The 26,810-nt window shown below is 36.6% G+C and overlaps 2 protein-coding genes across 2 annotated transcripts in view; both read left to right on the top strand.

Moving 5' to 3' along the window:
- Positions 1 to 2,155, top strand: part of LOC110590217 (zinc finger protein 383-like) — a 34,056-nt gene extending 31,901 nt beyond the window's left edge. The window contains exons 5-8 of the mRNA XM_044911379.1: positions 461 to 719; positions 804 to 1,060; positions 1,230 to 1,758; positions 1,822 to 2,155. Coding sequence (XP_044767314.1) covers positions 461 to 719; positions 804 to 1,060; positions 1,230 to 1,758; positions 1,822 to 2,155 — 1,379 coding nt within the window. The remainder of the gene's footprint in view (positions 1 to 460; positions 720 to 803; positions 1,061 to 1,229; positions 1,759 to 1,821) is intronic.
- Positions 2,156 to 11,043: 8,888 nt separating this feature from the next.
- On the top strand, positions 11,044 to 11,682 carry LOC110590166 (thymosin beta-4-like). Its single transcript, XM_044922206.1, has one exon. It carries the CDS (start codon positions 11,163 to 11,165, stop codon positions 11,295 to 11,297), a length of 135 nt encoding a protein of 44 aa, XP_044778141.1. The 5' UTR covers positions 11,044 to 11,162; the 3' UTR covers positions 11,298 to 11,682.
- Positions 11,683 to 26,810: the final 15,128 nt, after the last annotated feature.

The following is a 26,810-nucleotide window of genomic DNA, read 5'->3' as shown; positions in this document are numbered from 1 at the left end:
TTTTTGACATGCCAACTTTTTTTTTTTAACTATATTGTGGTCATTTTTATCAAATTATGATTAGGAAATTTTTCCCCATTCCTAGTTTATGGAAAAAGTCTCACTCAAGTTTTATTCTAATTATTTATATGTTTTCATTTCTGTAAGTATGGACATCTGATCCACTTGGAATTTGTCCAACTGTATGATATGAGGAATTAATAAAATTTTATCTTTTTTCTATATGTCTACCGATATGTTTATAATTTCATTTATTAAAAAGAGTTCATGTTTTTCCTACTGATTTGAGCTGCCAGCTTTATTGTATACTAAATTTGCACTGTTTCTGGGTTTTTCTTTTCTGCTCCATTGGTTCCATTGACATGAGTATGATGTTCAGTTTGAGTCTACTCTTACTACCTTACAGGTTTTATTTTTCAAGGAATATGAAAGTAACATTTACTTTCTTGTTACCTTACAGACTGGGAATCCAGATGTGAGACCAAAAAGCTGTCCTCAAAGAGAGGAATTTATGAAATAGAATCATCTCAATGGGAGATAATAGAACAGCTCACAAGACATAAGTGTGAGTGTAAAAGTTTTCAAGATGATAGGGAATGCAAAGACCAGATTGAAAGCCAATTAGGAAATAAAGAGGGACTTTTCAGGCAACTTTTAATCACTTGTAAAGAAATTCCCAATTTTAGCCAGACCACATCCCTTACATTAAAACGAAGAATTCATTTTCTGGAGAAATCCTATGAATGTAAAGCATGCAGAAAATACTTTATCCGTGGCTTTCAACTTACAGAACATCAGAAGGGTCATTCCAATGAAAAATTCTGTGCATGTAAAGAATGTGGAAAGGCCTTTATTCGGGGCTCAGAACTTACTTACCATCAGAGAGTTCATGTTAAGAAACCCTATGAATGTAAGGAATGTGGAAAAGCCTTTATTTGTGCCTCACAGCTTACTTATCATCAAAGAATTCATACTGGGGAGAAACCTTATAAATGTAAAGAGTGTGGGAAGGCCTTTATTCGTGGCTCTCATCTTACCCAACATCAAAGAATTCATACTGGTGAAAGACCCTATGAATGTAATGAATGTGGTAAGGCCTTTTTTTCGTGGCTCTCAACTTACTTACCATCAGAGAGTTCATACTGCAGAGAAACCCTATCAATGTAAAGAATGTGGAAAGGCCTTTATTCGTGGCTCCCAACTTACTGAACATCAGAGAATTCATACAGGTGAGAAACCTTATGAATGTAAGAAATGTGGGAAAGCCTTTAGTTATGGCTCACAGCTTACTCTACATCACAGACTTCATACTGGCGAAAAACCCTATAAATGTAAAGATTGTGAGATGTCCTTTATTCGTGGCTCACAACTTACTGAACATCAGAGGATTCATACAGGTAGGAAACCACATGAATGTAAGCAATGTGGAAAGGCCTTTAACTATGGCTCACAGCTTATTCGACATCAGAGGATTCATACTGGTGAGAAACCCTATGAATGCCAAGAATGTGGGAAATCATTTATTCGTGGCTCACAACTTACTGAACATCAAAAAATTCACACTGGTGAAAAACCTTTTGAATGTAAGGAATGTGGGAAAGCCTTTATTCGTGGCTCACATCTTACTCAGCATCAGAGGATTCATACTGGTGAGAAACCCTATGAATGTAAAGAGTGTGGGAAGACCTTTATTTATAGCTCACAACTGACTCAACATCAGAGAATTCATACAGGTGAGAATCCCTGTGAATGTAAGCAGTGTGGGAAGATCTTTATTTGTGCCTCACAACTTACTCTACATCAGATTTCTCATTCTGGTAGGAAACCATATGAATGTAAGGAATGTGGTAAGGCTTTTATTCGTGGCTCACAGCTAACTTACCATCAGAGAGTTCATACTGGTGAGAAGCCCTATGAGTGTAATGAATGTGGGAAAGCCTTTATTCGTGGTTCACATCTTACTCAGCACCAGAGAATTCATACCGGTGAGAAACCATACAAATGTCATGAATGTGGGAAGGCCTTTAATCGTGGCTCACAACTTACTCAACATCAGAGAATTCATTCTGGTGAAAAGCCTTATAAATGTAATGAATGTGGTAAGGACTTTAGACGTCACTCACACCTTACTCAACATCATAAACTTCATAATTGAGAAAAACTTTATGAAAACACAAATTTTTAAAATCTTTTATCTGCCCATTGGCACTCAGCTTTGGAATATCAGATAATTCAAATCATGAAAGTGGGAATCCTTTACTTTCACTCATAGGTAATGACTCAGAAAATTCAAACAAGGAAAGGCTAGATTAATATAATGGAGAATCAGTTTCCATCATATTTCAATCTTTGTTAGGCATTAGTGAATTCATACGAGAGTACAACCATAAAATATAGGGTTTTCTTGTTTGGCATCGTTCTCTTGTTTAGCATGATCTGAGTCCCACTGTTTACTACATGTGTGTTCCTTTGGGAAAGTTAGTTAACCCCTGTTGCTTTAGTTTTTTCATTTATTAAACATTAAATATTCTCATTATAGTGATTTAAAGACATAAATACATATAAAGCCTTGAAGCAGTGTCTAATAACTAGATTATACTTAATAAACAGTTATTGAAATTTTATTATTCAGTATTTTAAAAAATTTTGTTTTCCTTCTGGGCTCAAGAGTCATCTTTCTTTTTTCTCAATTGAAGTGTAGTTGACGTACAATGTTATATTAGTTTCAGGTGTACACCATAGTGATTTGACAATTCTGTACCTTACTCAATACTGACCACAATATGTGTGGTTACCATCTGTCTTTATACAACATTGTTACAATATTATTATTGACTATGATCTATTAACTGTGCTGTATTTTTCATCCCTGTGATTTACTTATTCTGTTTTATTTTTTTAAAAGATTTTTTATTTATTCATTTAACAGAGCTAGAGAGAGAGCACAAGTAGGCAGTGGCAGGGAGAGGGAGAAGCAGGCTCTCCGCTGAGCAGGGAGTCTGATGCGGGGCTTGATCCCAGGACCCTGGGATCATGACCTGAGCCAAAGGCAGTCGCTAACTGACAGCCACCCAGGCGTCCGATTTACTTATTTTATAACTGGAAGTTTGTACCTCTTAATCCTCTTCACCTATTTCACCCACCCTCAAGCCCCCGCCCCTCTGGCAACCACCAGTTCTATGTATTTATGATTCTGTTTCTGTTTTGTGTTTCAGATTCCAGATATAAGTGAAATCAGATGGTATTTGTCTTTCTCTGTTGACTTATTCCACTTAGCCTAATGTCCTCTAAGTCCATCCATGTTGTTGCAAATGGCAAGACCTCATTCTTTTTTAAGGAGGAGGAAAGAAGGGATCCTCCCCCTGCCTTTAGCTAGTATTCCACTGTATATATATATATATATATATACTACATCTTCTTTATTTATTCGTCTATTGATGGACACTTAGGTTGCTTCCATGTCTTAGCTATTGTAAATAATGCTGCAATAAACATTGGGGTGCATATATCTTTTTAAATTCGTATTTTCATTTTCTTTGGGTAAATACCCAGTAGTGGAATTACTGGATAGTATGGTATTTTTATTTTTAATTTTTTTGAGGAAGCTTCATACTGTTTTCCAGTGATTGCATCAGTTTACATTCCCACGAACAGTGCATTGAGGGTTTCCTTTTTTCAGTATTTTAATTGTATATTATTACAGAATTCAAATGAGAGGAAGACTTTACAAATACAGTACACAAGGTAACACTTTAATCAGTCTTACTAATCATCAGATAAATGATTTTGGAACAGAACATCCTAATACAATTAATGTGAGGTTATACCTTGTTCTGAACATTAAAATTCTTATTAGAAGGAAACCCTAAGGAAAATGGCTGTTACAAATAAAGCTACATATGAACATTTGTATATAGGTTTTTGTGTGAATATAATTTACATTTCCCTGATACAAATGCCTAGGAGTGCAATTTCTGGGTCTTAGAGTAAATGCATGTTTTCTTTTATAAGAAATGGACATATTATTTTTCAAAATGGCTTTACCATTTTACATTCACACCAGGAGCATATGAGTGACTTTCTCAGTATTAGGTGTTGTCATCACTTTTTATTTTAGCCATTGTGATAGGTGTGTAGTGATGTCTCTTCGTGGTCTTAATTTGCATTCCCCTAATGACTAATGATGTTGAATACCTTTTCCTGTGCTTGTCATCTGTATGTCCATTTTGGTGAAATGCCTGTGTCTTTTATTCATTTTTGAACTTTTTATTATTGGGTTTTGAAAGAGTACTTTCTATATTCTAGATGATACTGGTCCTTTGCTCTGTGGTTGTAAATATTTTTCCTGAAGCATAGCTTATTTTTTTTAACCTTTTAATAGGGTCTTTTGAAGAGCAGAAGTTTTCAGTTTTGATAATGTCTACTTTATCAATTTTTCCTTTTATGGCTTTGCTTTGGTGTCAAATCTAAGGACTCCTTGCCTAGCCCAGATTCCAAAGATTTTTCCTATGTTTTTGCATAAATTTTTTATAATTTTACACATTTTACACATAAGTCTATAATCTCTTTTGAGTTAATTTTTCATGTATGTTGTATGCTTTAGCTTAATGTTCTTTCTTAGTTTGTTTTGGCTAATGGATGTCCATTTGCTCAAGCATCATTTGTTGAAAAGACTGTCTTTCCTCCATTAAATTGCTTTTGTACCTCTGTCAAAAATCTATTGAATATATGTATGTATATCTTACTTCAAGGTGTTCTGTTTCCTTCCATTGATCTATGTGTCTGTCCCTGTGCCAATATCACACTGCCTTGATTACTGTCATTTTATAGGATGTCTTAATGGGATTTCTCCTACTTTATTCTTTTTCAAGCTGATTTACCTATTCTTAGTTTTTGCCATTTCATATAAATATTAGGATAAGTTTACCTATAGCTACAAAATCTTGCTGAGGTTTTAATAGGAATTCTGTTTAGAAATAATTTGTCTTTAGTAAATCTTTTAAGATTTTATTTATTTGACAGAGAGACAGCACAAGTAGGCAGAGCGGCAGGCAGAGGGAGAGGGAGAAGCAGGCTCCCCGCTGAGCAGAGAGCCCGATGCGGGGCTTGATCCCAGGACTCTGAGATCATGACCTGAGCTGAAGGCAGCCGCCCAACCGACTGAGCCACCCAGGCACCCCTTTAGTAAATCTTTTAATCCATGAATCTGGTATGTCTCTCCATTTTTAGGTTATTGTTGTTAGTTTGTGTTCTCCAAAATATTCAGGTAGTAACTCCCAGTACTTATGAGTGTGACCTAATTTGGAAATAGGGTCTTTGCTGATGTATTCAAGTTAAGATGGAGATCATATTGGATTAGATTACTAATTACTCTGATGGCTCGTGTCCTGATAAGAAGAGGGAAATATGGACATAAACACACAGGGAAGGCCATGTGAAACCAGAGACAGATTGAATGATGCATCTACAAGCCAAGGAACACCAAGAATTACTAGTAACTACTAGAAACTAGAAGGGAAAGAAGGGATCCTCCCCCTGCCTTCAGAGAGAGCATGACCCTGCCAATACCTTAATTTTGAACTTCTGTTCCCCAAAACTGTAATAGATTTTTGCTGTTTGAAAACACTAAGCTTGTGGTAGTTTGTTATGGCAGCCCGAGGAAACTAATGTCATCTTTTAAAAAATTTTTTATTAGATTTGTAATTTTTGGCATACAGATCTTATACATGATTTGTAAGTGTATATACTTAAGTGTCTCACTTTCTTTGGAAAAGTTCTAATTGGTGTTTTTAATTTCAACTTTTAACTATTCAACATTAGTATATACAAATTATATAAATGTATATCTGTATGTTGATCTGGTAATCTGTGACCTTGCTGCAAAACTCACCGACTCATTCTGGAAGGTTTTGTTTCATTTTTTAGTAAATTCCTTGGGGTTTTCTTTTTCTTTTTTTTTTTTAAAGATTTTATTCATTTATTTGAGAGAGAGAGAATGAGAGACAGAGAGCATGAGAAGGAGGAGGGTCAGAGGGAGAAGCAGACTCCCCACCGAGCAGGGAGCCCGATGCGGGACCCGATCCTGGGACTCCAGGATCATGACCTGAGCCGAAGGCAGTCGCTTAACCAACTGAGCCACCCAGGCGCCCTCCCTTGGGGTTTTCTACATAGACATTCATGTCATCTATGAACAGCGACAGGAAAGTCTGTGTCTTTTATTTCTTTTGTTTGCCTTATGCTGGCTGTAACTTTTAGTGGTATGTTGAATCACACAGGCGAGAGCAGACATCCTTGCATTTTTCCAGATCTTAGGGGGAAACATTGTCTTTCACCATGAAGTACAAAGTAAGCTGTAGGCTTTATGTAGATGCTCTTTTTAATTTTTTTTTAAGATTTTATTTATTTATTTGACAGAGAGAGACACAGCGAGAGAGGGAACACAAGCAGGGGGAGTGGGAGAGGGAGAAGCAGGCTCCCCGCAGAGCAGGGAGCCCAATGCGGGACTCAATCCCAGGACCGTGGGATTATAACCCGAGCTGAAGGCAGTCGCTTAACCAACTGAGCCACCCAGGCGCCCTAGATGTTCTTTTTTAAATTGAAGAAGTTCCCTTCTGCTCTTGAGAGGCTTTTTAAAATCATGAATGCATATTGGATTTTATCTGGACACATGATATGATTATATGATTTTTTTTCTTCAACCTATTTATATGGTGGATTACATGGATTGATTTTTGAATATAAAACCAGTCCTTGTATACCTGTAATAAATTCCACGTAGTCATGTTTTCTAATTTCTTTTTGGAATTGATATGCTAACATTTTGTTGAAGATTTTTTTAAAATTATGATGTTCTATCATTGTCATTTTCTTTCTTTCTTTTCCTCCCTCCTTTCCTTATTTCTTCTAGTTTTTGTCTCACTTTGTATTGTATAATGTTGGCCTCATAAAATGAATTGGGAAGTGTTTTTCTATTTTCTGAAAAAAGTTGTATAAAATTTGTGTTCATTTTTCAGATGTTTATGAAAATTTGCAAGTGAAACCATTTGGGCCTGAAGATTTTTAGGGAGCTTTACAATTATAAATTCAGTTTCTTTAATGGTTATTCAGTCATTTGGCTACTTGGGATATCTGTTTCATCTTAGTTGAGATTTGGTAGCTTGTGGTTTTTGAGAAATTTAGGCTAAGTAGTCTTACACTTAAAATTTTCCAGCTTCCTCCCCCAATAAAATTTTTGAAGCTCATTCTCTGAGGCTGGTAGCATAGCCATAGTGTCAAAATTAAACAAGACCAGATTCCCTTATAATGATAGATATAAATATTCTAAATAAAACATAAGTAATCTCTACCAATTAAAAGAATACAAAGGAATACCCCTCCCCAAGAATGTCCAAGATTTAATCTGTTCTAGATTAATTAATTACATTTTAAGAGTTTAGAAATTATATTTTGAAGAGATGATTATGATGGAAAAATTATTTGCAGCCTCAAGTCATTTTAATTCTCTCAGTGAATGGTTTTGAAATATGTGTTTTTCAAGGTTCTTTGAGAGTGGCCTAATTTACAGGACCTTATGTACAAAATTTAAGTTAAAAATTCATACAGTATTATTACCTGCAAAAGTTCGTTGAAAATACATTACCTGCAAAGTTCATGTGCAAACACACTGTATAGACATTTTGGCTGAATAGCCAAGTTTTAAAATTAATATTTGCCTTAAGACCAATGCACTAGCATAGAATCAACTTCTGGCATTCAGAAAATCTCAATTTAAAAAATGTTTATGATAGACTTTGTTAAATGATTTCAGGGATTTTTTTTCATCATGAAATTTTGAGGTCCTTTATTTGATATTTTGCTTTTAATTATTTCTTAAAATATGAGAATTCCCAAATAGGACTTACTGTTGAGATAATAGCCAAGGTGAAATTAAAATAACATTAAGATTTTTGCTTTTTTTAGATGTTCAAATTATCAATGCTAGTGTCCCAGTAGTTCTACAGAGATTTCAGTTATGATCTAAGTTATTAATTTGCCTTTTTGTTACTTGAATTATAAATTCATTGACTCTGAAAAGGCATGAAGTTCTTCTTAAAGTTGTCTAGCGAAGACACATTCTCCTAATATTTTTATTGTTATGTCTTATTGTTTAACAAATTTTAAACTATTGATACCTACAACTTAAACGTACTGTTTATGTGCAACTTGCCAAATTAAGAGTTCAAAGGTTAGTCATTACATACTAAATAAATATTAGAGGATCATAATTCATGTGTATTTAGCAATATTGCTATGGAGTCACAACAGCCCTTCGTTGTTACCTGTACCACCAGCCTGTTTTGTTCAGGTTTTGTAATTTATTATATCATAATTAAACCTTTCACCAGTAGATTGCATGATTGTCACATCTGAAAAATATTTTTATAATGATGTAACAGTAATGTACCGTGTGCTACCTTAAAATTATTTGTTTTGAATTCTTTTACTCAGGACCATATCTCCGTGTTAATTGAATTCCACAGATAATATGTTAGCCTAAAATTTCCTGTAGTACATTTCAAGTAATACTATGATTCAGATGATATTAGAAAAAAAGATTCTGTGGTTGAAAAAGACTGTAAATCATGGCATATTTCACATCACTTTTTGGAGCAGTAAGTTCATTTTATTTCATCAGGGCTATAATATTTCAGTAAAGCAATTTTTTAAAACTTTAACCCATCATGTGCCAAACTTACTTGACCATGAATCCCTTCTTACAATGCCTGTTAATATCTTTTGCATATGAACTATTTTTGTAAATGCTGCTCTGGCTATGAGAAATAACCTCAGAGGTAGAAACTCTAAAACATTATAGCTGGAGGCCAATTAAGTTTATGAGAGGGCAAGTTTCTTTCTCTGTAAACCAATCCCATTCTTTTTCTACATATAGGACCCTTGTCCTCTTAAAAAAGGGAAATTCCTCCATGTAACAATCTCCCTTCACAGTCCCTTCTTACTCTCCCCTCTATCCCAATTCTTAGTTCAACTTAATGAGATATTAACAAAAAACCCCAAGAAAACAGGTTTGTGGAATTTTAAAGGCATGGTAATGAAATAAATGGCTTTAACTTTGATATATTTAATCCATAAATCAAGTTCTAGAATTGGAGATTCTTTTCTAAGATGAATTTTATAACAGAGGAATAAAGATGGTCAAATGGGCCATTATGCTATTACTTTGTTCTCTAACAGTTTTTTACTTATTCTCAAGTTAGAAAATAAACGTATTTTTCATATAGTTTTTCTTTTCATATTTGAATTGCTCTTCTGAAATTATATAATGCATTTACCTGCAAAACAAGAAATTATAACAAATATACATAAAAGAAAATCTGGCTTCCTGGGGCGCCTGGGTGGCTCAGTTGGTTAAGTGTCTGCTTTTGGCTCAGGTCATGATCCCAGCATCCTGGGATCAAGCCCCGTGTCCCTCAGGTCCTGCTCAGTGGGGAGTCTGCTTTTCCCTCTCCCTCTGCAGCTCTCCCTGCTTGTGTCCTCTCTCTCTCTGTCAAATAAATGAAATCTTTAAAAAAATAAAATCTGACTTCTTAAACTAACATGTTAAAAGCATCATGAGTACTTTTCTGTAGCTTTATGTTTAAATGTACATGTTTATACATGGTTCTTTTTTTTTTTTTCTTGGTTGTGAATATTTATATATTTAAACAGGATCACTGTATGGACATCAATCTGCAACTTTCCTGTAACATACATCACGGACATCTTTCCAGGTACATATAAATCTAACTTACTCATTTTAGTGTTAGTAGCTGCAGAATACTACATATGGAGAGGTATTAATGTTCAGATTGTTTCTCTGTTGATGAACATTCATGTTGTTTTCACTTCCTTGCTATTTCAAACAACTGTCAATGAATATCTTTAAACATAAATATTTGTATATGTTTTTATTTCTGTAAGATTCTTATATCAGGTTTGTGGAACAAAGAATATGTGTATTTTTCAAAAAGATTCATTAGAGAGAGAGGGCAGGGGGAGGGGCAGAGGGAGACAGAATCCTCAAGCAGACTCCCCACTGAGCGGGGAACCTGACGTGGGGCTCAATCCCAAGACCCTGAGATCATGACCTGAGCCAAAATCAAGAGTCAGACACTTAACCGACTGAGCCACCCAGATACCCCTTTATTTTTTTATTGTAATAGTAACATTACTTTCCAGATAAAGCACATTCAGTCCCATCAACAGTGTTTGAGTTGCACATTTTCCTACTAATTTAATAGCACTTGGTGCTCTTTGTCAGTCTTTCTAATGAAAAATATGTCATTGCTTTAATCTGAATTTATTTAAATACAGGGTAGACTGAGCATGCTTTCATTTGCTTACTGGTCATCTGAATTTTCTGCAAATTACCTGTCAATAGTGCACAATTTCTAGTATTTTTCATTAATTTGTAGAAGTTTTTGTGTTTATGGCTATTATCTTTATCATATGGGTTACAAAAATAATTTCTTAGTCTATCTTACACTTTAATATAAAGTTTGTTTTTTACTTTTATAGCATCAAATATAATCTACATAGAATGTTTCATACACCCCAAGATTATTCACATTTTCCTAAGTATCTTTTAATATTTTTTGTATTTTAAAGTCTTTTTTAGCTAAATTTCCCCAGCAACTTTTTGTACTGAAGATTTCTAAAAACCACAGGAAAACTAAAATAATAGTGAAACGTCCATCACATCCTCGACTGACTTAGTTAACATCCTGCCACATTTTAGCTTTATTAATGTTACATTTCACTCCTAAATACTTCGTGCATAACCTAAAAATAAGGAGATTGTCTTAATTTTAAGAGCATGGCATTAGAAAATTAATAATTCCATAATTTCCCAAAGTGTCTCAAAACTGGTTTAGGGACACCTGGGTGGCTCAGTCGGTTAAACGTTTGCCTTTGGCTCAGGTCATGATCCTAGGGTCCTGGAATGGAGTCCGACATTGGGCTCCCTGCTCAGCGGGGAGCCTGCTTCTCCCTCTCCCGCTCCCCCTGCTTGTGTGTGCTCTCTCTGACAAATAAAAAAGTCTTTGGAAAAAAAAAGATTCGGCAGCGGCCACTGTGCCGACCGGACTTTGCTTGCTCATGCACCTTGCTCTGCTTCCTCTGCAACCATGTCTGACAAACCCTACATGGCTGAGATTGAGAAATTCGATAAGTCGAAATTGAAGAAGACAGAAACGCAAGAGAAAAATCCACTACCTTCAAAAGAAACGATTGAACGGAAGCAAGCAGGCAAATCACAATGAGGCATGTGCCGCCAATATGCACTGTACATTCCACAAGCATTGCCTTCTTTACTTCTTTTAGCTGTTTAACTTTGTAAGACGCACAGAGGTTGGATCAAGTTTAAATGACTGTGCTGCCCCTTTTCACATCAAAGAACTACTGACAACGAAGGCGCCTGCCTCTCCCATCAGCCTGTCTGGCTGGCAGGGAAGGAAAAGAACTTGCATGTTGGTGAAGGAAGAAGCTGGGAGGGACGACTGTGAAATCTAGAGTAAAAATCATGCTGGTCCAAGGTGTCCTGCAGGCTGTAAAATGCAGTTTAATCAGAATGCCATTAGTTTGTTCAAATGATTTTAATTATTGGAATGCACAATTTTTTAAATATGCAATAAAAAGTTTTAAAACCTGAAAAAAAAAAACTGGCTTATAAAACGTTTTTCTAAGTAAGGATCTGATCAAGGCTCTCATAATCTCTTAACTGAGAACAGTCACCACCACCACTTTTTTGGTAATATTTTTGATACTACCATTTTTAGAATCTAAGCTTGGTAGAATGTCAAACTTTTAGGATTTGTCTGTTTCCTCATGAATAAATACAGAAGCAGTTTTAGTAAAAATAAAATGATACATACTTATTTTAGCAAAAGATATACTATGCATAACATAAAGCATTAAATGTGTCATTATATAAGTAAAATAAGTTGTCCCAGTATTGCTGGATATTACTATTGGTATTGCTAAATTTGTTCACTGATTGAGGTAGTGACTACTAGACCTTTCCATTACAAACATAATTTTTAACTTTCTAGTTAGTATGCAGTGAGTGGGATGGATAAACTCTTTTGAATAGTTCAAAAAATTTGACAAAGCACTCAGGTATTATGTAGAATAAATACATATTAACATGACTTCATATTTTTATAGTAAATATATGAAAATTAATGATAAATGTCAAAGACCCATTGTTTCTCAATCCTATCCCTATTGTAGATTTAGTGTGTATAATTCCAGGCCATATACAGGTATCTGTCATTTTTTCAGATCTAATTTATTCTCTAAATGTGTTGGATGGCTAATTTTTATTTATTTTTTATTTTTTATTTTTATTTTTTTTAAAGATTTATTTATTCATTTGAGAGAGCGAGAATGAGAGAGCGTACATGAGAGGGGGGAGGGTCAGAGGGAGAAGCAGGCTCCTCGCCGAGCAGGGAGCCCGACGCGGGACTTGATCCCGGGACTCCAGGATCATGACCTGAGCCGAAGGCAGTTGCTTAACCAACTGAGCCACCCAGGCGCCCTGGATGGCTAATTTTTAAATGGCAGGAGCCTGTATTTCATTTCTTAGTACTGTGTATCTCATTCCCAAACTCCCCTTTTCTTTCTTTTTTTTTTTTTTTTAAAGATTTTATTTATTTATTTGACAGAGACACAGCGAGAGAGGGAACACAAGCAGGGGGAGTGGGAGAGGGAGAAGCAGGCTCCCCACAGAGCAGGGAGCCCGATGCGGGACTCAATCCCAGGACCCTGGGATCATAACCCGAGCTGAAGGCAGTCGCTTAACCAACTGAGCCACCCAGGCGCCCTCTTTTTTTTTTTTAAGATTTATTTATTTGAGAGAAAGAGAGAAACAGCATGAGAGGGGAGAGGGTCAAAGGGAGAAGCAGGCTCCCTGCTGAGCCAGGAGCCTGGTGTGGGACTCGATCCCAGGACTCCGGGATCATGACCTGAGCCGAAGGCAGTTGCTTAACCAACTGAGCCACCCAGGCGCCCCCAAACCAGGACTCCCGGATCATGACCTGAGCTGAAGGCAGTCACTTAACCAATTGAGCCACCAGATGCCCCCAAACTCCACTTTTCTTAATGCAACTAAGATACTCTATCACCTAGAAAATAATCCACTAAGAACTCATTAACATAAAGCATTTAATAAACATTATATAATTCTTTAACAAAAGAAAATAATGTTTTTCTTTTATAATGCAAGGGGCATGTTCTCTAGTAAAACCCAACAAAGAGGGGCGCCTGGGTGGCTCAGTCGTTAAGTGTCCCTGGGATCGAGCCCCGCGTCAGGAAGCCTGCTTATCCCTCTTCCACTCTCCCTGCTTGTGTTCCCTCTCTCACTTTCTCTGTGAAATAAATAAAATCTTAAAAAAACAAACAAAGAAATAATGTTAAAAATACACTCTAAATTAAAGATTGGTAGTGCTCCTGGGCACATAGCAGAAGTGAACTGGAATCCATGAAGGGTACATGCTTGGAGAAATGATAGTGATAATGTACAACATGTTTAAACAGTAGAAGCAGAAGTCTCAAACAAATGGGGAGGTTAGCTGAGATGTGACCACAATAGACTCTACATCCTCTCACCCACACTTACTTCAATTTAAAATTTTTACATAATACGAGAATTGGGGTAAAAATTTGTAAACATGGTGAATATTTGGGTAATGCATGTTCAAAAAATGAGAGACAAGGTATGTTACCTATCAACATGTTATTTTGCATAGTTTATAATTTCCTCAAATAATATTACCTTTCCATAAATTTCCTTATTCATTTTGAGACCTATTTAGGCTGAAATATACAGATAAACTTTACTTATTTAAGATTTATTTATTTGAGAGCGAGAGTGCGCACACACAAGGTGGGGGAGGGGCAGAGGGAAGAGGGAGAAGGAGACTCCCCATTGAGCAGGGAGCCCAACACAGGGCTCAATCTCAGGACCCTGAGATCATGACATGAGCTGAAGGCAGACCATTAACTGACTAAGCCACCCAGGAGCCCCTCTAAGTGGCTTTCTTTTACTAGACCTAGGGCCACATCTAGTCCTTGGGAAACACTCATGCATTCTTGTTCTGGATACACTTTGAGATTGTTGGCTAAAGCAGCACTAGTTCAACCTTTCTCATGATACTTAGATTTCTCCAGGAAGTCAGACAGCACCCCACTTTGTTCCCAGCTCGTAGTAATCTTAGTGTCCCCTCCCAATAAGCATAAGAGATGGGCAGACATTCTCTTCTATCTTGGAAGATGTAAGACTCAGCACACAAAGAGCTTTCCCCAAATTCTTTGATCACAACCTGATGCTTTGAATGTACTGAACATGGTATATGGGAGTTTCGTAGCTCGTTTTTGGCAACTTCCTTTTTGAATTCTATCAGGTACTCTATTTTACAACTTTTAAGATCTGGTATCTCTTTCTCTTAAATTCTGAAGACTTAGAGTCTCAGCTAACATTTTTTTCCCTTAGTATCTTATTTAGTATCTTATTTTTCTTTAGTATCTTTTTTTTTTTTTAAAGATTTTATTTATTCATTTGAGAGAGAGCACGCACAAGCAGGGGAAGAGGCAAAGGGAAAGGGAGAAGCAGACTCCCTGCTGAACAGGGAGAATGATGTGGGGCTTGACCCCAGAAGCCTGCCAGGGATCATAACCTGAGTCAAAGGCAGACGCTTAACCATCTGAGCCACCCAGGCGCTCCTTTAGTATCTTATTAAATATCTTACTACCCATAGGTATTTGGTATCTACCACACTCAGGTCAGAAATGTTTCTACTTCTTCTCTACCACAATGCTGTAGTCAATATCCCTGTTGATGTCTTCTGGCTCATATGTGGAGAAGCGTTCTCTTGCATAGTGGAGAAGTAGGATAATTTTGTATATATGTTTCCAACTGTATTCTCTACAATTCTATACATTTTTTCCTGCATGATTGTACCAAAAAGCACCCACTAAACAGCAAAATATTACTTCAATTCTCATCATTTCAAAAACTTGTGTTTCAACTTGCCTTTCCCAAATTTTCAATGAGGTTGAGAATTTTAAAGCTTTCCCAATCTGTTCCCATACTTCACTAAACAAAGGTCTCTACCCCATGTTGCCAATCTTTCCACTTCCTTTTCTCCCACATAAACACACCAGTCAATCTCAGAGCTTTCTGTTTTTGCTGTTATACCTCAGATCTTGTTTTACAGTTCAGTGATGTCTTGAGAATCGATTTTTCTAGAAGGAGCTAGCAGCCCATGCAAGCTTACCATCTGTCAGTTATTGGAAGTAACATCCTCATGAGCAACCTCCACCCCTTTACATCCCAACACTGGTAAGACTGATATTTCCTATTCCTATTTTTGGCAGTCTCCACAAATAGCCAAGGACTCCTAGGTCACCCTTAATCCCTCAGACTTTAACTCACGTGGCTCTGTATGACCCCCTTTACTCCGTTTTCCTCCCTTGCCTAACTCTAGAAACCCTGTGCTCTCTGGTACTCACACTGTTACCAACATAATTCCCCATGCCCTCAACAATTTCTCTGTTTCTCTCTTGTTCTAACTGAAACCTGGCTCATATTATTCCCTAAAGACTCTGCTTCCTGGGGCGCCTGGGTGGCTCAGTCGTTAAGCGGCTGCCTTCGGCTAGGGTCGTGATCCCAGGGTCCTGGGATCGAGCCCCGCATCGGGCTCCCTGCTCAGCGGGAAGCCTGCTTTTCCCTCTCACACTCCCCTTGCTTGTGTTCCCTCTCTCGCTGTGTCTCTCTGTCAAATAAATAAATAAAATCTTAAAAAAAAAAAAAAAAAAGACTCTGCTTCCACTGTATCCTTCCCGGATGGTGGCTGTTTTCTTTTCATATCCATCATGCCAGTGGGCCTTGGGGCACAGGGGGACTAGCTCTTGCTACTCATTTTTGCTTACAAATGATATTCTAAAATATTTCTACTTTTTAAAATTGCCTAGCTTTGATTCTCAAGACATCAGATACCAGCATCTATTAATGCTCTGTGAGTCATCTCACATATTCCTTAAGGATTTTAGCTTCTGGTTCACTGTTAGTCTTTTCAATACTACTTCTATCATTTTAATATACATGATCTTTCCAATAGCCTTTACACTCAGTTATGTGACCTCCTATCTTCCAGTGTTTTTGTCATCCATCTTACCTTAGTGACTCACTCCCAGATTAATACCTATATCTGAACAATATCAGTAACTCTAATGCCTCCATCAACTCGATTTCAACTATATAACTCTTTGGACATCATCTCCATCTTTTTAGCTCACTTGCTCTAAAACTCCCTAATTCCAAAAATTCTTGAATCCCACCTAGATCTACATTCCATTGAATTTTTTAAAAGTTTTTTTTAAATTTAAATTCCAATTAGTTAACATACAGTGTTACATTAGTTTCAGGTGTACAGTATAGTGATACAATTCCATAATGGGCCAGTGTTCATTACAAGTGCATTCCTTAATCCCCATCACCTATTTAGTCATCACACACCTCCTTCCCCTCTGGTAACCATCAGTTTGTTTTCTATAGGTAAGAGTCTGTTTCTTGGTTTGTCTTTTTCCCCCCTTTTGCTCCTTTGTTGTTTAAATAAACATGAGTAAAATCATATGGTATTTGTTTTTTCTGTTTTATTTCGCTTAGCATTGTACTGTCTACCTCCATCCATGTTGTTGCAAAGGGCAAGATTTCATTCTTTTTTATGGCTGAATGATATTCCAATGTAACTCTATATAGATATACCAAATCTTCTTTATCCATTTATCAGTTGATGGACACTTGGGCTGCTTCCATCATTAGCTATTGTAAATAATGCTGCCGTAAACATAGGGGAGCACGGATCTCTTTGAATTAGTGTTTTTGTATTCTTTGGGGAAATACCCAGAGTGGGATTGCTGGATCATAAGGTAATTCTATTTTTAACTTTTTGAGCAATGTCCATACTGTTTTCCAGAGTGGCTGCACCAGTTTGCATCCCCACCAATGGTGCACAAGGGTTCCTCTTCCTCCACATCTTCGCCAACACCTGTTGTTTTGTGTGTTGTTGATTTTACCCATTCTGACAGGTGTGAGGTGATCTCTCATTATAGTTTTGATTTGCATTTCCCTGATGATAAGTGATGATAAGCATCTCCCCATGTCTTTTGGCCATCTGTATATCTTTGGAGAAATGTCCATGTCTTCTGCCCATTTTTAAATTGGTTTGTTTTTGGGTGTTGAGTTGTATAAATTCTTTATCATCCATTGAATTTTACAACTTCTTCACTGTCCTCCACCCTCTCACATTCTCACTTCCCTATTTAAATTGTGGTCCATTATTTTTGGTCCTTGTGGTCCTTAATTTTTATTGCTTACTGTACTTAGAGAAAAACACATAACCATAAAGACATAATAAGATTATACCCTAGCTGCATAACCAATTAGTTTTACACAGTATATATCTCATTAAATATGTAGAAGTTTGACCATAATTTCTAACAAAAAGGAGTTATATCTAATCTTACTCTTTATTCAAAAAAGTCAATCATATTTTGATACATGTGCACACATACATATTTATTAAGGAACTATCATACTCAGTCTTTTACCAAAAAACCCTTGAATTTTTAGCCATGTGCTAAATTGCATTATTACAAATTAAGTCAGTAAAACCCTGCCATAAGTGGAGTCCAGAAATTCAGTTACCTAAAATGCAGGTTTTAGCTATTGTGAGGTCAATAAAATCTACCATTTTTAGTTGCCATGTATTATCTCAAAGAGCACAACATAGGGCTAATAATACTCTGTTCTGACAAAGTCCCAAATGATCATGAATCTATTATTTTTTTACCTCTTTCCTCACAAAAAGAAAAACTTTTTAGCCTATTCCCCTTGAATAGGAGGCTGGGTAGAAGATAGTACCCAAATGCCAATTGTTATATCCAATGCTTATCCTTGGACATATTAAGGTGGACTTTTGTCATTAAAAAAATCATATTTATCTCATTTTATAACTTAGAGAATGAATAAACTATATCAGACAGCATAATTTTAATCTTGAAGGCTTTCTATCTTACAAAGTGTTTTAGAATCTATTTTTTAGTTTTTGTAAAATTCTTTAATACACATTAACACATTATTGGAATGAAAAATGGAGTTACTTCCTGTACTAGAAAATAAGTTTGATTTGGCTGATTGGCTTGAAAATGCGAATTTACTTGGCTCCAAGATACACAGGGGATGCTTTCTGTAAAGTGGATATGGCAAGTCTGCAACTTCAAGATTTTGATGACAATATTTTAAAAATATATGACGAAAGCATTTAAATCCAAAAATATTATATTGACAAAGACATAACAATATTTCAGTGTTCCCAAGCTTTCTAAACTAGGTTCCTTCTAAGAAAAAGAGTTATAAGGTATAACTAATAGTCATTTGAGAAATATTGATTAAAGCTTTTTGGTATATTTTACAGAAAGAAAACAGATGACTGGATAGCACATCTTTTTGCAAGTCAGTGGCTTCCAATTCTTTGCTCACAACAAAATCAAAGGACAGCTTACTAGAGTAACCCACTGATTATTAAAACTATTTTTGATCATAGAGCATTAAATGATTATTTTATATATATCCAAGAAAGAGTTGGGGGGGATAAAAGTGATGTTATGCTAACAAATCCCTTCTGTTCTTTCGTATTTATATGAACATGTTTTCTGGGTACTTTCAACTATAAAAACAAAAAAACAGGATTGGAATTAATGCCCAATAATCTCATTCTAGTTGGGGTGCTGGGTGGCTCAGTTAAGCTTCCGACTCTTCATTTTGGCTCAGGTCACGATCTCAGGGTCATGAGATCGAGCCCCCCTCAGGCTATGTGCTGAATGTGGAGCCTGCTTAAGATTCTCTCTCTCCCTCTCCCCCTCCACCCTCACTAGCACTCTCTCTCAAAAATATAAATACAGGGCGCCTGGGTGGCTCAGTTGGTTAGGCGACTGCCTTCGGCTCGGGTCATGATCCTGGAGTCCCGGGATCGGGTCCCGCATCGGGCTCCCTGCTTGGCAGGGAGTCTGCTTCTCCCTCTGACCCTCCTCCCTCTCATGCTCTCTGTCTCTCATTCTCTCTCTCTCTCAAATGAATAAATAAAATCTTTAAAAAAATATATATATAAATACATACATACAAATGGTAGTGATAGAAAGCACTCATGGGGAGCTTGGCTGGCTCAGTCAGTAGAGTATGCAATGCCTGATCTCAGGGTTTTAAGTTTGAGCCCCACATTGGATGTAGAGATTACTTAAAAATAATACCAATTAAAAAAGGAAGCACTCACATCTTATTCCCTACATTAATGGTCATGCTTCTAAGTTTCATTTTCAAGTACAATGTTTGCTGTAGTTCTTTGTAGGTATAGATTTCACACCAATGGCCTTTTCCTTCAGTATGAATCTATTTGTGTTTCACAAATTTTGAGTTTTTGCTGAAAGCTTTTTTCATTTTCATAGTGTTTTGTTGCAGAGTGAATTTTTAGATGAACTATGAGATGTGAATTTCTACTGAAGAGTTTCTGACACTCAAGGCATTCCAAGGGTTTATACTGACTATGAATTTGTTGCTGTCTAGTGAAGTGTAACTTCTGGATGAAAGTTTTCCCACATTTATTACATTGATAGGGCTTCTCACCTGTATGTGTTCTCACGTATGGAGGAAGGGCTGAAATTTCAGAAAAGGTCTTCCCACGTTCATTACACTTAATGTTTTTCTCACCAGAATGACCTTTCACACATACAGTAAGAGATGCTTTCTGAGAATGCTTTTTGAGGCCATTCCACATTCATTATATTCCAATGGTTTCTCACCTCTATGACTTCTCATATATATATAAGTTATTCATTGCTTCAGCCAACTTAAAGGTTCATCATCTACTCTATGTGACAGAGGAGCTCATATACTGGGAAATGACAGAGATGGAATTGTAGAAGAGATGGTCATGTAAGAATACAATTTTGGACATATAAAATTCAAGTTTTGTTGGTAGGTAAAGGGACTTATTTGACTGTTAAATATTCTAATCAGAGGCAAGCAGGGACTAGAATAGAGGAGAGTAATTTGATAATCATCCATTTATAATTGGTAGCTGAAGCTACTGTAGTGGGATGTGATAATTCATTAAGGCTATACAGAATGGATAAGAAACTAGGGGTGGAGAAGCTTTTTATCTTGATGAAGTCCCAAAAGTTCATTTTTGCTTTTGTTTCACTAGCCTTTGGAGATATATCTTGAAAGAAGTTGCTGTGGCCCATGTGAAAGAGGTTACTGCCTATGTTCTCCTCTAGGATTTTGATGGATTCCTGTCTCACATTGAGGTCTTTCATCCATTTTGAGTTTATCTTTGTGAATGGTGTTAGAAAATGGTCGAGTTTCATTCTTCTGCATGTAGCTGTCACGATTTATTGAAGAGACTGTCTTTTTTCCATTGCATATTTTTTCCTGCTTTGTCAAAGATTATTTGACCATAGAGTTGAGGGTCCATATCTGGGTTCTCTATTCTGTTCCATTGGTCTATATGTCTGTTTTTGTGCCAGTACCATGCTGTCTTGGTGATCACAGCTTTGTAATACAGCTTGAAATCGGGCAACGTGATGCCCCCAGCTTTGTTTTTCTTTTTCAACATTTCCTTGGCGATTCGGGGTCTTTTCTGATTCCATACAAATTTTAGGATTGTTTGTTCCAGCACTTTGAAAAATGTCATTGGAATTTTGATCGGGATGGCACTGAAGGTATAGATTGCTCTGGGTAGCATAGACATTTTAACAATGTTTATTCTTCCGATCCATGAGCATAGAATGTTTTTCCATCTTTTTGTGTCTTCTTCAATTTCTTTCATGAGTGTTCTGTAGTTCCTATAGATCCTTTACCTCTTTGGTTAGGTTTATTCTGAGGTATCTTATACTTTTTGGTGTCCATATATACAATGGAATATCACTCAGCCATCAGAAAGGATGAATACCCAACTTTGACATCAACATGGATGGGACTGGAGGAGATTATGCTAAGTGAAATAGTCAAGCAGAGGAAGTCAATTATCATATGGTTTCACTTATTTGTGGAACATAAGGAATAGCATGGAGGACATTAGGAGAAGGAAGGGAAAAATGAAGGGGGGGGGAATCGGAGGGAGAGAAGAACCATGAGAGACTATGGACTCTGAGAAACAAACTGAGGGTGTTACAGGGGAGGGGGGTGGGGGGATGGGTATTAAGTGATGGGTATTAAGGAGGGCACGTACTGCATGGAGCACTGGGTGTTATACAAAACAATGAATCGTGGATCACTACATCAAAAAACTAATGATGTACTGCATGGTGACTAACATAATAAAATTAAATTAAAAAAAAAAGAAACTGGGGGTGGGGTGGTCAACAAAATTCTAGAAGCAATCACCACTTAAGAAACAAAGGGAAATGATTCATTATTGGAACATCGTTTTTAAGTTGTCAGAGAATTTTAATTGCCGTCATGAGAAAATGATATGATGATGCTGAGGAAGATAGTTCAGATTTCTTTAAAAAAGTTATGAAGACCAGATTTTAACTTCCCCTCTCATAAAACTAACAAACCACCACCACCAACAACAACAAAAAACCCAAAAACCTAACTTCCAAAAGAATGTGGAATAAGAAAAATCTTCATTTGTAATGGAAATAAGGAGGCATCCACATATCCCATACTTTGAAGACTTTCTAACAAAAATAATACAAATGGGATGAGATAGATATCACCAAGACCTAAGTTAGTACTGCTTCTGACAAAGAAATGAGGCAAACATCAATTGAACACATAATGGCACCAATCACATGTAACAACTCATTAATTCTCAAAAACCACCATCTAAGCAAGGATTTTGTCTCATTTTTAGGTGATAAAACTAAGTAGTGACAGTTTAAGTAACTATAACTAGCTCATGGTCACACATAAAGTGATGGAGCCAGGATTGAAACCCTTTTACCTCCACCAAGTCTGCTTAACCTCTGTACTATTAGAATTAATTAACGGGGACACACAGAATTGTTTTTCTCCCAGGATATGGAAAATGACAGAAGAGAGGAATGAGGCAATAAAGAATTGTTTGATATATTTAAGTATTAACTGATGAAGAAATGTTCTAGAAGGCATAGGAAAAATGGGATCAAGAATAGAAAAGATAATCACTATCTTTGATAGGAGAAACTCATTTTTTGAGACCAAAGTAAAGAGGGTATAGGGAAAACTATGGATCACAATTTCAAAATTATGCCAAAGCAAGTTACTTTGTGCCCATGAAAACTGTTTATTTTCCTCTGAGAAATTAATTAGCTTATAAATGAAAGACAAGATAAAACTATGTAATGAATTTTGCTAATTTTATATCCTAATTTGTTTTTCCTTTGAAAGTCAGATTTAAATTTAAAGCTTAATTCTAAATTACTTTTTTCTTCTGTATATTAGATCCCATCCAAGTTTTACCAAGTGTGCCAATGTCATTTGTACTAAAGGATCCAGTTCAGAATCACACACTGTGTTCAAATGTCCTGTCCCTTTAATCTCCTTTAGTCTGAAACAGTTTTTGTCTTGCCCTGACTTTTATAATCTTGACACTTTTGATGACTATAAGTCAGTCTTTGGAGAATGTCTCTCTAATTTGGTTTTCTTTGATGTTTCCTCATGATCAGGTTATGCATTTTGAAAGGAATGCCAACAGAAATGATGCTGCATTCTTCCCAGGGCATATCAGGGGACACATGATGACTTGCCCCATTACTGGTGATATTCTTTTAATCAATTAATAAGGTATGTCTGCCAGCCTTCTCCACTATAAAATTACTCTTTTCCCCTTTGTAACTAGTAAGGATTTTATGGGAGGGGTAATCTGAGACGATATAAATGTCCCATCCTTCAGCAAAATTTCAATTTATTAATTTATATCAGCATAGACTTGTGATTTCCTATTTCATTCAAAGCTTATAATCTATTACTGTTATTATTTATATTAGTATTAGGTTTGTCCCAGATTTGTTAAGTGGAAACCCCTTCAATCCGATTTGTGTCCTTTTTTTTTTTTTTTTTTAAGATTTTATTCATTTGAGAGAGTGAGAGAGAGCATCAGCAGGGGGAGGGACAGAAAGAGAGGGAGAATCTCTAGCAGACCCCACACCCAGTGCAGAGCCCGATGCGGGGCTTGATCCCAGGACCCCGAGATCATGACCTGAGCTGAAATCAAGAATCAGACAGTTAACTGACTAAGCCATCCAGTCACCCTCTGTGGCCTTTCAATAACCAGTCCCTATCGTTCCCTTACTTTCACATACAAGATGTTCTAGGTTCATCTTGTATTCGCTCTGCCCCAAGACTGGAATCAGTCATCTTAAAAGAACCCTGGTTCCTATTAGTGAGGAAAATGGTATTTGGAGGCCATGATCTGGGTACTAGCATGCTTACTGCTACTGCAGTGTCACTGTTCCCAGGCCCACTTAGAAGTGAACAGATCTAATGAATATAAATACACATAGATTGAATACACACATTTATATCTACACTTATTTTTATATCTATGTATCTGTAATGAAAATAAATTTGCATGAATACAATTCTAATCTAAAACCACTGAGTTCATTCTAGTTCTATCCCTTTTCATAAGTGTAACTCCTTTCCCTGACAAAGAAATGTTCATTTTATTATCCTTAAATATATAGTTATGTGTATATAAAACATATTTGATTAATCTTCCTGGAAGTAATCAATACCCCATTGTCACTGCCATACTCTCCCTGGACAGATACTCCTCACAGTTCTGTAGGGCCATCATGGCTTTACTGATGTGTATGCCTACCTTGCTTAGTTCCACCTAATGGCTTTAGCATTAAATTGTTAGGAAGAGAAAGAAAAGTAAAGACTCTTTCCCACCTAGGTCAGAGAGATGTGTTGTGAAAAGTACTAAACCCGCTGTTGCTGGCTTTAAAGATGGAGGGAGAGGGCCATGAGCTAAGGCAGGTGGCAGCCTCTAGGCTGGTAACAGTTCTCAGCTTACAGCTAATAAGAAAATGAAGATCTCAGATCTATAGACATAAGTAAATTTTGCCAATAACCCAAATAAGCAGGAAACAGATTCTCCCCTAAAGCCTCCAGAAAATAACACAGCCCTGCAGATATTTGATTTTAGTGTGATGAGACCCATACTGGACTTCTGACCTACAAAACTGTAAGATAATAAATTTGTGTTTTTTTCAAATCATGAAATTTGTGGGAATTGGTCACTGCAGCAGGGGAAGACTAATACAACAGTCATTTAATTTTCAACAAAGGACCAAGACTTCTACTGTTGAAAATACAATTTGTAACAAAATGATATTGAAAAAAAAATTGATATCTATATAGGAAAAAAAAGAATCTCAACCCCTATCTAACACCATGAACAAAAATTATTTCAAAATAAGTCCTAGACCTAATATAAAAAACTGCAATTATAAAGCTTTCAGAAAAAAACATAGGTAAGTATTTAAATATTTTTCAAACTTGGCAGCAGACAAGTTTCATAAGTCACACAAAGCAGTAACTATAAAAAAAATTGATAAATTAAACATTATAAAAAAGCCTTTTGCTCATCAAAAGACACTATTAAAAAATGACCAGGAAATCCAATGGCTAGGAGAAATATTCACAAAACATCTGTCCGATAGAGGACTGATATCTAGGCTATATTAGAATTTATATAACTCAACAGTGAAAATATGATCAATTAAAAATGGACAGAAAATTTGAGCAGAGGAAATGTTCAAATGGCTAATAAGTGCATAAAAAATGGTCAACATCAACAGTCATTAGGGAAATGTCAGTTAAAACCACTATGAGACACTACAGAACACAATATGAGATACATATCCAGAATGATAGCACTAAATGTTGGTGAAAATGTAGGGAAACTGGAACTCTCATACGTTGTTGGGAGTGTAAAATGGTACAGCTATTTTGGATAAAGTTCTGGCAGAAACTTATAAAACTGAACTTACACCTATATACTGCATCCAAACAATTCTGCTCCTAGGTGTTTATCTAAAAGATATGAAAAAATACATTCATAAAAAGACATATCCAAGAATGTTTATAACTGCATTATAATAGCAAAATACGTGGAAATACCCCAGAAGCCCATCAAGAGGAGAATGGATAAAGAAACTGTGATTAGCCATACAATGGAATCCAATTCTGTAATAAGAACTATTTAGGGGCGCCTGGGTGGCTCAGTCGTTAAGCATCTGCCTTCGGCTCAGGTCATGATCCCAGGGTCCTGGGATCGAGCCCCACATCGGGCTCCGCCAGCGGGAAGCCTGCTTCTCCCTCTCCCACTCCCCCTGCTTGTGTTCCTGTTCTCGCTGTCTCTCTCTGTCATATAAATAAATAAAATCTTTAAAAAAAAAAAAAGAACTATTTAGATACACCATAAGCACACACACATATCATAACATGGATGAATTTTAACAACATTATCCTGGAAACTGACTGGGAAGGAGCCTGAGAGAGTTTTTTTTTTTTAAAGATTTTTATTTATTTATTGAGAGAGAGAGAATGATAGAGAGCATGAGCAGGGAAGAGGGTCAGAGGGAGCAGCAGACCCCCCTACTGAGCGGGGAGCCCGATGCGGGACTCGATCCCAGGACCCTGGGATCATGACCTGAGCCGAAGGCAGTCGCTTAACCAACTGAGCCACCCAGGCACCCCGAGGGAATTTTCTAGTGTGGTGATATTTTCTTTGATAGGATTTTGGTTTGTACAGTGTATGAATTTGACAACATTCTTCAAATGATAAATTTAAGGTAAGTGTGGTTCACTGTTCATAAATCTTACCTTAAAAACTAACAAAATGTTGGGGCGCCTGGGTGGCTCAGTCATTAAGCGTCTCCCTTCAGCTCAGGTCATGATCCCAGAGTCCTGGGATTGAGCCCCGCATTGGGCTCCCTGCTCGGCAGGAAGCCTGCTTCTCCCTCTCTCACTCCTCCTGCTTGTGCTCCCTCTCTCGCTGTCTCTCTCTCTGTCAAATAAATAAAATCTTAAAAAAAACAACAACAAAATGTTGAACTTTAATTAGTAATATGCATGCTAAAGTGTTTAGGAGTAAAATATACTGATGTCTGCAACTTACTTTGAAATACATAAAAAAATGGACCAATTCATGGATGAATACATGGCTGGATAGTTAACTATTTGATAAAGCAAATGTAGCAAAGTATTAATTGTAGTATCTAGGTGGTGAATACATGGGTATTCATTGTATAATTCTTTTAGTTTTCTATGTTTGGAAATTTTCATAAGAAAATGTTGGTGAAAATATAAAAAAACAACTATCAACCCATAATTCTGTATTCAGTGAAAATATCTTCTTAAAAATGAGGGGATTTTAGTTCTCTTCCTGTAAGCGGCCTGAGGTGATCTCTGAAAATGGTTACCTATTCACTCGACCCAGAAAACCCCACAAAATCATGCAAATCAAGAGTTCAAATCTTCATGTTGATATTAAAAACACTGGTGAAACTGCCCAAGCCATCAAGGGTGTGCATATCTGAAAAGCCACCAAGTCTCTAAAGGATGTCACTTTACAGAAGCAACATGTGCCATTCTGTCACTACAATGGTGGAGTTGGTAGGTATACCTAGGCCAAACAGTGGGGTTGGACACAGAGTGCTGAATTATTATTGTACATGCTTAAAAATGCCGAGAATAATGTTGGACTGAAGGATTTAAA

This window comes from Neomonachus schauinslandi, chromosome 16 (genome assembly GCF_002201575.2).
Source record: "Neomonachus schauinslandi chromosome 16, ASM220157v2, whole genome shotgun sequence".
Lineage (NCBI taxonomy): Eukaryota > Metazoa > Chordata > Mammalia > Carnivora > Phocidae > Neomonachus > Neomonachus schauinslandi.
This window is presented reverse-complemented; position numbering and strand designations above follow the sequence as displayed.